General features: G+C 26.4%; 1 protein-coding gene across 1 annotated transcript; it reads left to right on the top strand.

Moving 5' to 3' along the window:
• Positions 1-11,855: 11,855 nt before the first annotated feature.
• On the top strand, positions 11,856-13,798 carry LOC105255650 (2-oxoglutarate and iron-dependent oxygenase domain-containing protein 3). Its single transcript, XM_025414961.1, has 5 exons — positions 11,856-12,064; positions 12,384-12,821; positions 13,139-13,292; positions 13,405-13,531; positions 13,609-13,798. Exons 1-5 carry the CDS (start codon positions 11,967-11,969, stop codon positions 13,755-13,757), a joined length of 966 nt encoding a protein of 321 aa, XP_025270746.1. The 5' UTR covers positions 11,856-11,966; the 3' UTR covers positions 13,758-13,798.
• The last annotated feature ends 89 nt before the right edge of the window (positions 13,799-13,887 follow it).

Raw genomic sequence — 13,887 nt, forward strand, 5'->3', positions numbered from 1 at the left:
CAGAGAAAAATATTTCTTTGGATTTAATAAATTTTGTTGAAGTCAAATAAATTTAATTATTGGTGTAAAAGTTTTTTCCTCCTAATTTCAAATAATCTGTTTAATATTCTGAATCCCAACAAGGAATTCAGATTAAATAAATTATTTTAAATTTATGCACACAGAAAACCTATGTGTGAGCAGCGTCCCCCTTGATATCAGTTTAATTTCAAGCTGAATGTAAAACTTGACGCTACTGAATAATATACAAATAAATTTGGCAGCGTGGAGTTTTTTAATAATTAAAATTTTTTCAATTACGAGCTACAATCAATTTCATCGTTGAAGAAATCGGGATTCTGACTTTTACGACAAAGATGTAATAACTTTCGATGAAAATATAAACATAATTTTTCTTCATCTAATTATTTATCAGCAGTCAATCACATCTAACACACACACACACAGACAGACACACACACACACGCACACGCACACGCACACGCACACGCACACGCACACACACACGCACGCACACACACACACACACACACTATTGATAAACATAAAATAAAATCGCACTCTTTTATTCTCGACGTAATTTTCTATTTAAATATATTATTAATTTTTGTAGATAATTATGACAACTATTTTACACAATTTTTTTTAATACAGCAATTTTTTATTAAAATAATTTTTTGTAAAATAGTTTTATACAATAATGTTTTACTACTGATTGTGAGATGACTCGACTTTTTTTTTTTACCTTTTTTTGAAAAGGTAATTTTTTTAGGATATCACTAATTTTTGTAGACAATTAAGAAATAACTATTTTGCACATTAACTTTGTTTAATGTAACATTTTTGTAGTTTAAATAATATTATGTCTTGTGTATAAAACAGTTTTTTACAATAACATAAAATTTTTTACAATTTAATACTGACACATGATTAACTTTTTTATACTTTTTAAAAAAGTAATTTTTGAGGATATGTTAAATATCCAAATAAATAAGCAAAGAATCCGCTACCAGCCCCGTCATTTCATTAAAATATGACGATCTTCTCTACTTAATATACTTTTTGCAAACTTCGTAAAGTTAAAATATTAACAAAGCTACATTCTTCAATTAATTACAGGTGAAGTTCACTTTAATAAAATTTTAATTTTAGGTTTAGTTACAAACCTTCGACATTTTCAATGAAGAAAAATCATCTCTAAATAACTTTAGAAATCTGTTATTAATGTTACTAGATAGTGTGATATTGCAGTAGATTGTATATAGGATGAGTTTTATTTCGTGTACCAATTTTTTTTATACGAGGGATTACTGTCCAGGTAGCAAGCACACGTCATTTTGACGTTTTAAACTAGTCATTTTTGGTCATATATCATCAAAATGACTGATTATTGTTACATGACTTTATATTGACGTCTTGATATAACATTATTTTGACGTCATTTTTCAATCATGAAGTGACGATTATTTTATTATGAATGTCATTAGTTAGTACATCGATCCCATAAAAAAAATCTTTCAAAATTTTTTATATAACATTACTTGTTTCGCGATCAGACTTTTTATATATTTATTGTATATATATATATATATATATATATATATATATTTATATTTATATATATATTTATTCATTTTTATATTTATTATATTTATATTTATTATATTATATTTTTATATTTATTATATTATATTTATATTATATTTATGAAATAGAGAGATGAATTGTAGTTTAATATTACTGGCAATAACGAAAGAAATATTACTGAGATATTACTGAAATAGTCAAAATTATTAACTGATTCTTTCAATAAAATATCACTGATTTACAGCGCTGTACTTATAATTACTGTAATCAGTGATTATTTACTGTTTTTCAGTGATAATACACTGATTCACTTTTAGAGAGTGCTTTATTCGACAACATTATTCAATATATTATTATGCTAAGAGAAAGACGTCAAAATGCGGTACATATCATGATGTCAAGAATCTGTGACATTAGACCGTCACTTTTACGTCTTAAAAACGTCAATTCGTGACGTCAAGAATAGTCAGTGAATGACCAATTTGAAACATCAAAATGACGTGTGCTTCCTACCTGGGTGATTGCAATTGCAATAAATTAATCGATACATAGGTAGCAATTATTTGGATACGTATTACATTCGATATGCATGGTCGATTCAAATAATTGACATCTATGGGTACTTTCCGATTCACACATGATGCGCATAAAGTGACAGAAAATGTATAATATGCGTGACATGAACTATACATTTTAAGTATACTATAATAAAGTATACATTTAAAGTATACTATGTGCCGATCAATTCATTCCAATTACAGTTGGTAATTTCTCGCATGATAAAAAAATTATATCTCTCATCGTCACGAGAACACAGCGTCTCTTTCGTCAAATGTGCGAATCATACAAGAAAAATATGTGAAAAATGTAGTCACGACGGTGACGATGACGTATCTTAATTAAATAAAAAGTTTCACATTGAGACTTTGCATCGTTATATTTCTGCTTATAGAGCATATAGAGCAAAAATAAAGACACTTTCCTGATATAAATCAAACCCAAGCAATTGATTGAACCTAATAAGAATTTGATTGATTCAATGATTATTGAGAACCGATAATATGCATTATTCGCAACTTAGCCATTCGCGTAAAGATACACGGTGTGTCTTGCGCCTGAGTGATGATGACTCGACTTCAAGTCACTACCGTGTCTCTTGATACATGTATATATTTATTTATATTTATGTATATTAATATCATTTAATATTTTATATAATTTAAAGTTTATATATACATATAGAATATATTTATAATATATATACATACAGAATATTTCAATATTTCACATTAGTGAAATAAATTATTATTAAAGATAAAAGCAAATAATTAATTCTACAAATAATAAGTATAGTAAAATAAAATAAATTAAATTAAATAAAATAAATTACTCACGATTGTTTCGTCATCGCACGATGCGTTTAATGAGTTACTTTTTCGTTTCTCTCGTTTATTTTTTTCTGCTTTATGATATTCACTTGATATTCAAAATAAGTAATTACGCACTAATCAGCATATGATCGTACAGCAATTTACTTTGTACAACACTCGCGACGTTACACCATGCCTTTTGTCATCTTGCTACATGAAAATAATGCAATATACCTCAAAAAGTTATGACTCACTCGACATTAATTAAAATCAAAATCAAAACGCGTCAATCACTGTGTAAATAAAAATCGTACAAATTAATAATCACTAATTGTAAAAATTATACAGAACAATCGCGTTTTGAAGGATCGATTCTCGACGAACGATTCGAGTCTTCCCGCGAGAAGTCAAAATTGAGTTCGAACGCGTGTCGCGCGTAAACATAATATAACAATTCATCATATAACAATTCTTTTAAAAAAATAACCAGTATATTGAAACAGTTTCACCAACTGGTCAATTGATTGGTTTTTATATCAGTAATTAAATCGGTAAAACTGTTTCGATATATTGATTATTTATTTTAAAAGTTTATTCATTGTTGTCGCGATGTTAACGTACGGAATAAACGGAATACATTCATAAGTTACAATTTTATTATTAATAAATAGTTGATTTGACTATTGCTTTTTCCATTATTCGAAATACTCGATTATACGATTGGAATATAATTAGAATATAATTTCGAAACACGTATTTTGCGTGATGCGTTCATTTAATTAAGCAATTAAAAAGAATCGAATACAATTAAGAATCGATGTGTGTGACCGGAATTAAAATTAGAAATTATCATTTTGTTGCAATCCTTAGGAACAATAATTATTTTTCTTTTAATATTTATAATTAAGAATATTTCGTCCGATGCTTTATCATATAATTATGTGATGATTTAAATATATATAATTCGTTTGAGAACGCTCAGTGAAATGATCGAATGGCAAAATCGAATAATTAACGTAATGGAAAGCCTTGTGATGTATATTAATTGTTTAATAAATAATTAATCTGTGTGTACATGTGTGTGTGATTTTAAAAATATACTTGTATATAAATTCAATTTTCGTATATGACGTCATAGTACGCGTAAAATATTTCGGCAGCGAGGTCAATAACACGACGTTCGGCCTTAATAACGTAGCGCTGTATTATTTACGTAGGCGAAGACCTTGTATCGCACGGCGACATTCTAGTAGTAAAGTAGTGATACGGAACACTTCGTATTATTGAATTCTTTTTCTAACAGTGCGATCGCGATTAATATCGAAATATAATTCGCTACGACTATTACAATTAACAATTAATTAATTCTTAATAAGTAACATGAAATTATATGGCGATGATACATCCATCGAAACGCGATTCTTTATTATTCTAAATAAAAATTGAAACAAAATAGGCAAAAATTATAAATATAACATAGACGACCTTGTATTATTCACACGACATTCCAACGGCAAAGTAGTGATACAAAACACTTCATATTATTGAATTCTTTTCCTAAACGCGATCGCGATTAGTATTGAAATATAATTCGCTACTATTGTAGAGCGAATCATACTTCTTTATCTCTTATACGATATATTAATGTGCGTTTCTCGTAATTATTCCGCGATCGGGAGTGCAAAAGTCTCGCGATCGTTTCTATAGCATATGACTAAATATAATTAATTGTTTGTTCGCGAGTGAATATGAATGCTATGAGGAAACAGCAAAGGATGAAGAAGAAAAAAGAAGGACATCTGGAAAAGTATACCGGACACTCAGAGAGCAGTGAAAGAGCCTGAAGCAGTCAGAGAGATATGTGGTGAGTAATTTCTAAAAATTATTTATTATTATTATCAGTGAGTAATTTATAAAAATTATTTATTTATTATTATTATTTATATATATTGTTTTTAAAATAGCTATATTGCTTATTATTTTTTTATTTTCTCAATGGTATATATAATTCGCTCTAAAAATCACGTAATATAACGCATGTATGAAATATTCCAGGTTTTATTTTAACACATTTAAAGTATCTATATTAAAGCATTTATAATATTTTTGTTATTAGTTAATATTTTTATATATAAATATTTTAATATTTTATAAAATATTTTTAAAATAATATAATTATTTAAATATTTCATATATGAAAATTAACATACTCTCTTTATATAATTATATTTTTCAAAAATTTTTAATAAAGAAACACTTTTTTGCTAGTTTTACATTTAAAGTATTAATATCAGAGATAAATCTCTCTTAAAAGATAAAAAAATTGATTGCGTGTAATAATTAGTTTTACAAAATAAATTATTTTGAGTTTTATAAAGAATAGATCTATAAGAATATTAATTGATTATATTTGATTTTCATTTTTGACATATTGATTTAAAAATAGAAGTGCGTAACAAGAATTAAAATTAATAATTTGAATTGTATTTAGATTAAAAAGTTGAACGATAAAACATCGAATAAAATACAGTTAATCTTTAAGTATCGTTAAAGAAATAATTATTCTTATAAAAATCACAATAAAATAAATTATCGTTTTATTGCTATGTGTTAACTATTAAATGCAACAGAAAAATTAATTTCTTGATACTTTTTCATTTGATGTTGCTAAATATTCAAATTGAATTTTTTTTTAATTTCGCTGTTATCAGATTTGACTTGTCTCGAGCACATTTGGTACCCTAAAATTATTATTATTTACATACTTAACCGAGCAACGATAAAAGAGGAGGTATTTCATGTTTCCTAAATATACTCGATTGTAACATGTCTATAAAAATCGTTATATCCAGTCATTTTTTAATAAAAAAAGACATTTCTTAAAATGGAAGAACATGTTTTTTTTCACACGAATTTTAATCTCATATATTAAAAATGATAACAAGGATAACAGTCATTAATTCGCTGTCGATGTATATTATATTATAATACATATTTTGCTTTGCATATTGTCGAATTTTTTCTAAACACGATTACGATTAGTATCGAAACATGATTTGATATAATTATTAATAATTAAAAATTAAGTATTTTATAATAAACGATATGAAAATGTATCGCAACGATAAATCTTTATCGAATCACAATCATTAATTACTGCGAATAAAAATTGAAAAAGGGAACATAAAAGGGGATAAAGAAATTAATTTGATTTATTAATTATGATCTTTCGATTATTGATGCTTATTATAATAATTTCTCTAACGATACTTATTAAAATTGAATAAATTTTGACCAATGCTTTAAATTTTCTTAATCGACAATCATTCATAGAATATTTCAACGACGTTTTATGACTTACGATCATTCGCAGAGTAACCTTGAATAATAAAGTAGTGATGTTTCATATATTATCAAATTCTCTCTCTACATAGTCAATCTTGGCGATATAAACAGTACTACGGTAATGTTTCTGACCTACGATCATTCCCTCAGTGGCTTCGAACAGTGAGGTAATGATGTGAGACGTTCCATATATTATCAAATTTTTTTCTCTAACAATTATTTTGAACATTGCTGTATATAATAGAATTTCTCTTATCTTTTATATTTTTATTTATCGTTTATATTTGCGAATTAAAATTTATATAGTATATTACAAAATTAATTATATATTATATTATATATAAAATTATATATAATATAATATAACCTTCCCATGGGGTACACCTTGTCGCGGTGGGAGGGCTTAGTACCTGGACGGTGCCTTGAGGTTTATCTTAAATTTTTCAATTTATGATAAATCTTAAGATGCCTGAATGGGAAGCCAAGTACCCTTTCGCGTCGTCGGTGCCATCAACGCGTCGCGTTAAGTATATACATATTAGGGAGTGCCGTTAAAGGTATATACATCGCGCGATCATATATAAAATTTTTAATCGCATCGAAATAGTGCGGAAGTGCCGTTCAGTATCGCGCGTAAAATAACGAAAATAGCGATATAAAAATGTCGCTCGCGAGTGCGGGAGTGTCGTCAAAGTATCGCGCGCCAACAACATGAGAGGAGGAGAGGGCCTAGGAGAGGCATCGGGCTCCGGCAGAGCATCCTTCTGGTAAGCAATTTATTTATTTGTAATTATATATTAAATATTAAATATTATATTTATTATAATTTAAATTAAACAATTAATCGCAACAATTAATTTGATGTTTTTATTTATATTTAAATAAGGCAGAATTAAAGAAAAAGGTTTTTAAATTAAAGCTATAATTGTAAAGGTGTAAGCTTTTATAAAGTTATAAGAGAATTATTAGTAACGTTTTTTAAAATTTATAGAATTATTTTATTAATCTGCTATTATTATATGCATCGAATATAAAATTCAATGTATACAATAATTTTTGTAATATTTAATTATTTTGAACGCTGCTACATTGAAATCTTCTTTTGCATGTTATAGATCGATGCAACAACCCTGATGATCTGAGAGGAGGAGCAGGCCTAGGAGAGGCATCCTGCACCGGCGGATCTGATGGTGAATATTATTATTTATATATTAATTGTTATAAATCGTTAACTTGTTATAAACGAACAATAATTCGATCTTATTATTTAAATGAATTGAAAAGAAAGATTTTTTAAAAAGTCATATAAAATTTTCTATTTAAAAAACAGTTTCAAAAATTTATAAAATTTTTCCATGCGTATTTATCTCCTTATTATTTTACACATTGGATATAAAATTCCGTGCGATAAAAATTTTTTTAAATATTAATTGCATTTTGTGAGCATTATTATAAATGAATTTTATATTTGTATGTTACAGACAACTAGCTTCGATAACATCTCCGCTGTTGCGCATCAGTGCCGGTGAGTGAAAAAAACTTTTATTTAATTTTAAGGTAACGGATTCGTAGAAATTGCAGATGTAGATGTAGATGAAGATTGTAGATTGTAGATAAATCCGTTTTCTTAAAATGGATGAGCTAGGATGGATTAAATTAAATAAATTAAATTAAATAATTAAATTAAATAATTAAATTAAATTAATTTAATTAAATTTTAATAAGTTCTTTCGAACTTATGCTTTACATCTATTGCGAAAATATATTGAAATATTAATTAAAAAAAGAGGAGATCAAGAAAAGATTTTTTTGTAAAGATTTTGTCTAATTTATTAAATAAAGGACATCCATTAACAATTATTAATTTTTATCAATTTTTGATGCTAACTTTCTTATAATACGCACTTATTTTCTAATTGTTTATAGCTCATCCATCGTAAAATTTGTTTGTAGATATTGTTTTTAAACTTTACTTTAACTTAATAAAGCCAACTGATTAATTAATTAAATAATTTGTAATATGATAAAAATACACACATTAATTATATATTTTATTATAAAATATAATTTATAGAAATTTGTAGTAATTTGGTTTTATTTCAGTTAAAATAAAATTATATTCAAAATTTAACGAGCGATCGTGAAATCGAACGATCGTTATTAAATGAGCATAAATATTACGCTCTTTTGCCGGTAATTCCGGCAAAAGAAGGGGTAATTATCTCCTTCTTTGATTTCTGGTTAGAGATCGAGAAAGAAAGTGGCCAGGATTAACGAAAGGTAAGTTAAACTGGCCTGAAGAGTACGGTTAGGGTAAAATATATATACATAATTAGGTGAAGTGATGATTAAAGATAGGTTACTCAAATCTCGAATAATTTTAGTTAATTAGGAAGTAGAGTTGTTAAGGTTATTAAGTAAAATCATTAGAATTCTTCTATTGATATTAGGGTTGATAGCTCTTAAGAGGACTCTTAATCATTAGAATTCTGTAATAGTAGAATTGTTAGGGCTATGAAGTAAGATTCATTCTTTCTTTTAATATTCCATTAATATTTCGTTTAATATGGAGATGTGGGGAAATGGAGATATGCCATCTCGAGACTGCGGCCATCTCGAGATTGAGGTCATATTTTTATTTTAAACTGAACTGTTTTGAGAAACAATTATAATATATTACGCGATAAATGACTTGATAATTTTGATGAAAATGTATAAAAGAAAATGCATGAAATCACTTTTATACGAGTATACAGATATGGAAATGTGGAGAAATGGAGAAATGGAGATGTGGAGAAATGGAGAAATGGAGATATGTCAATTCGAGATTGCATTGAAGTTATATTTTTACTTTAAATTGAACTGTTTTGCGAAACAATCATAATATTGTACATTACGATGGACGCGATGGTTGACATGATAATTTTTATGAAAATAAATAGGAAAGAATGCATGCAACCATGTATGAGTATGAACCATTATATGAGTGTACAGATATGGAGAAATGAAGAAATGAAGAAATGAAGATGTGGAGAAATGAAGAAATGGAGAAGTAGAGATATGCCAACTCGAAACTTCATTGAAGTTATATTTTTATTTTAAATGGAACTGTTTTGAGAAACAATTATAATATATTACGCGATAAATGTCTTGATAATTTTTATGAAAATATATAACAGAAGATGCATGCAACCTTGTTTATATGAGTATACAGATATGGACATATGTGGAGAAATAGATAAATGGAGAAATAGAGAAATGGAGATGTGGAAAAATGGAGAAATGGAGAAATTGAGATATGGAGAAATGGAGATGTGGAGATGTGGAGAAGATGAGATGTGTCAACTCGAGACTGCATTGAAGTTATATTATTACTTTAAATTGAACTGTTTTCAGAAACAATCATAATATATTACGATCTATGCGATAAATGACTTGATAATTTTGATGAAAATATATAAAAGAAGATGCATGCGACCATGTTTACATGAGTATACAGATATGGAGATGTGGTGAAATGGAGAAATGGAGATATGGATAAATGTCAATTCAAGACTGCAATAAAGTTATATTTTTATTTTAAATTGAACTGTTTTGAGAAACAATCATAATCATATTTCGATCTACGCGATAGCTAACTTGATAATTTTTATAGACATATATAAGAAAGGATGCTTTCGACCATGTTTACATGAGTATACAGATATGAATATTCTGAATATTATCGATTTATTTATTCGTTGCATTTTCTCGGGAATTTTAAATGGCGATTTATCTTATAATTTAATCGTTGACTTATACATTGAAGCTTTGTTTATCTTCCCACGTCTTTGAATATTGTTTTTAATAATTTGTGCAAAATGCTGGTAGTGCAAATATTTTCTTCTATAATTTAAAAGACAATCGATAACTTTATTAATGACTATTTTAAACATAATTCTTTACATTATTTAAATCTTATTAAACTCTACAATTACATCGATTATTAGAGGGACTTTGAAAATCATTCGTTCCGTTATTTCCTATTAAACCATAACACGATTTTTAATTATATTTTAAAGCTTATAGAGCTCATTTCATCTTATTCAGCTAATTATGCGCGAAATAGGATATGTATTTTAATCGTGAAATTCGTATAAAGTCGCATATTAATGGCAAATAAATCTGACAGTGAATTTTATGTTCATAAACAATACGGATCACAAATGTTTGTCAAAATATCTTCGTCTGTCATCATTTGTGTGATAATAATTATATCGCACGCGTGTCTATTGATGGTTTCGATTATCATATTATAAAAATTATGCGTATCTCGCCATCAAATATTCCGATTATTGTCGATTTATTTATTCGTCGCGTTTTCTCGCAAATTTTAAATCGCGATTTATTTAGTAATTTAATTGTTGATTTCGAAGTTTATTCTATCTTTTCATTTTGAATATTTTCTTTGATAATCTATACATAATGCGCCAGTAATGCAAATACTTTTTTTTACAATCGAAGAAACGATCACTAATTTTATTAATGAATGTTTTAATCACGTTTTATTTACGTTATATAAAACTTATTAAATTCTATTATTACATATCTGTTATTAATAATAAATGTCGCGTAATTAATCTTCGCTGATCAGTCTCGTCTGGACTATGTAAAAATTTTTAGTAAATTTTATATTATACATATATTTTGGACATTTTCGTGTAATAATTTATTCCATGTAATAAATTATTTTATATTAACAAAACTAAATGAATAAACTTTGTTTAACTTTGTTTAATTAACTTTGTTTAATTTATTTTATATTAAATTTTGAATTATATTTTATATTAAATTTGTATTATATTTTGTCATATATTTTGTAATATACATATATTTAGCATAAAAATATTATATTAAGCATAAAAATATTATGTTGATATTAAAATTATAATAAAAATATATGTATAAAAATATATGCATAAAAATATATGTTGATATTAAAATTATAATAAAAATATATAAAAATAATGTTAGCTGTATTAGAGTGGAACATATGAACATATTCTTTATATTTTATATAAAGGAAAAGATTTAAAATATTTTGCAACGTTTATATTTTTCGAGTTTTAATTATAAAAACTTCAGAGGAATCAGTGATTAATTTGACAAATTCTATACATGTATTAATAATTAAATTTTTAAATAAAAAAATTATTGATAAATATCAAAGATCAGTTTACTGCTAATTAAGAAGATTTATAGAAATACGGTTTTGTGTTTTGTAAATAAAAAGATATAAAATATGACAATGAGTATAGAAAAATATTTATTTCATCTTTGAATATTACAGTATTTTTCGCGATTGAATAATTGATTTACTATCGATTTAAATACATAAGTATCTAATTGTTATACAGCACTACCGGCATTTCGTCTATATAGCACGGAACAAAACCAGAAATTGTGCACATTATATATTACCCTTCGAGAACATTCATGGAATTTGGCTTTGTAGTTCATGTCTACGTTTTCAATGTTCATAGAGGGAGTATCGCTTTTAGGGATCATCTAAAAGCAGGCCATGACACCTCTCAGTCTTCTCTCTGATACCAAGAAGGAGTACTAAGTACTAAGAATTTGACACGTTTGAGAAATTAGGACAAACATAAGCTGAAGAAATAAACAATGACGATGCAAGAAGTAAATAAAACGAAGAAGAAAAGTACACAAAAGGAAAATATAATTAATAAAGAAGAAAACAAGGTGGACAAGCCTGTTGAATTGTGAGTATATTTATAAATTGCATTTATTGAATTATAAATATTTAGGACACACACCGGTCTTCTACATTTATAAATAATCGGATATATACAAATAAAAAAACATTATTATTTTGATAAAATTACTTCTGCTTAAGTAATTATTTAATTTATTTAATTTATTAATATTTATAAAATTTACTTTATTTAATTTATAAAATTGTATTAATTATATTAAATTAATAATAAATTAATAATAATAAAATTATATTATATTAAATTAATTTATAAAATTTATTTATAAAATTGAATTAAAAGTATACGATTCCTATTTTCAATTTAGGAAATATGGACCTGTTGTAACTTTTCCATATCAAAGAGTGTGGTCTAGATGCATTCTGATACTAGGAGTATTATTAATAGTTTGGTATAATAGCAGACAGGCCAAGGAAGTATCTTTGGCAAAGCAGAAAGATGTGCTGGTAAGTCGTACACAGAATGTTGACTGTTCTGTGGATTATAGAGACGAGTTAGAAAAATACCCTGGCTGTGTACCAGAGAAATGTGGCAGAGTCGTTACCGATAAACTTGTCTCGACAACAGAGGTAGATGTTTTACTGAAGTTAGCAAAAGCTGGATTAGATTTGGCTGGATCCGATGGCGGTGCTAGTATTCTGGATCTTCATTCTGGCGCTCTCAGCAAAGGGCAAGGCTTTATCAATATTTACAAACATCCGGCAGCAAAGAAGTTATTTAATAATATGGATTTAACAATTTATAGGTATGATTCTTCTTAATTCTATATGAATATTGTGAGAATTAAATGTAAAGAAAAAAACAAAAATTCTTGCAGAATTTTCTAAAATTAATGACACAAAAATCGATTAAATTTGTTAGATACATGTAAATAAATTATTTTTATAAATATTCCAAATCTAGCTTTTAAAATAAAAATACATATTTAAATAACAGAATTATTACATACATAAATCAACATTTAAACACATACGCATATCTTATTGTATATTTATCATATATCTAATATTTAAGTGAGAAAAGATACATATTTAAATTAATAATATATTGCGTTTAATTTAGGGTAGTGAAAACGAAAATACAACATGCAGTGGCACACAATTTTGGAGTAGATGTAGATAAAATCTATCTAACTAAACCTACATTTTTTTCGCGAATAACTAATAAACCTGCAAAAACCATACATGACGAATACTGGCATCCACATGTTGATAAGGTTTGGTTTGAAACATTATATAACACTCTTAATTAATACAATTATACAAATATAAAGAGATCTTTTTTTTAACTTTTAACGATTGAAAAAAAATTAAAATGTAAAATTTTAGGAGACATATGAATCGTTTCATTATACATCACTGCTGTATTTAAATGATTACGAAAAAAATTTCGAGGGTGGTCGGTTTGTATTCATGGACGAGAACAATGTCAACTCAACAATAGAACCAAGAAAAGGTAAGATTTACATCCGATTAAATAAATCTATCCTGTATGTAAAAATAAAATAATGATTTAACAATATTTGTTCACAGGCAGAGTCTCGATTTTCACCTCGGGGAGTGAAAATTTGCATTTAGTTGAAAAAGTAAAATCTGGTACCCGTTATGCTTTAACAATCTCTTTCACGTGCGATAAAGACGCCGCGATATCCGAATCGCATTTTACCGATGCATTAAATTAAATTGTTTATTTTGTTAATTTCATTGTATATACTGTCCTTTTATCGAGTATATATATATATATATATATATATATATATATATATATATATATATATATATATATATAAGTTTCCATTATTCATTAAATAA

Source organism: Camponotus floridanus, unplaced genomic scaffold (assembly GCF_003227725.1).
Source record: "Camponotus floridanus strain SB8 unplaced genomic scaffold, Cflo_v7.5 scaffold113, whole genome shotgun sequence".
NCBI lineage: Eukaryota > Metazoa > Arthropoda > Insecta > Hymenoptera > Formicidae > Camponotus > Camponotus floridanus.

Excerpts from the sequence above, each read along its gene's own strand:
- LOC105255650 (XM_025414961.1), top strand. The coding sequence starts at position 11,967 with ATGACGATGCAAGAAGTAAATAAAACGAAGAAGAAAAGTACACAAAAG. Across the intron at positions 12,822-13,138 it reads ATGGATTTAACAATTTATAG|GGTAGTGAAAACGAAAATAC; the intron begins GTATGATTCTTC and ends CGTTTAATTTAG. Across the intron at positions 13,532-13,608 it reads AACAATAGAACCAAGAAAAG|GCAGAGTCTCGATTTTCACC; the intron begins GTAAGATTTACA and ends ATTTGTTCACAG.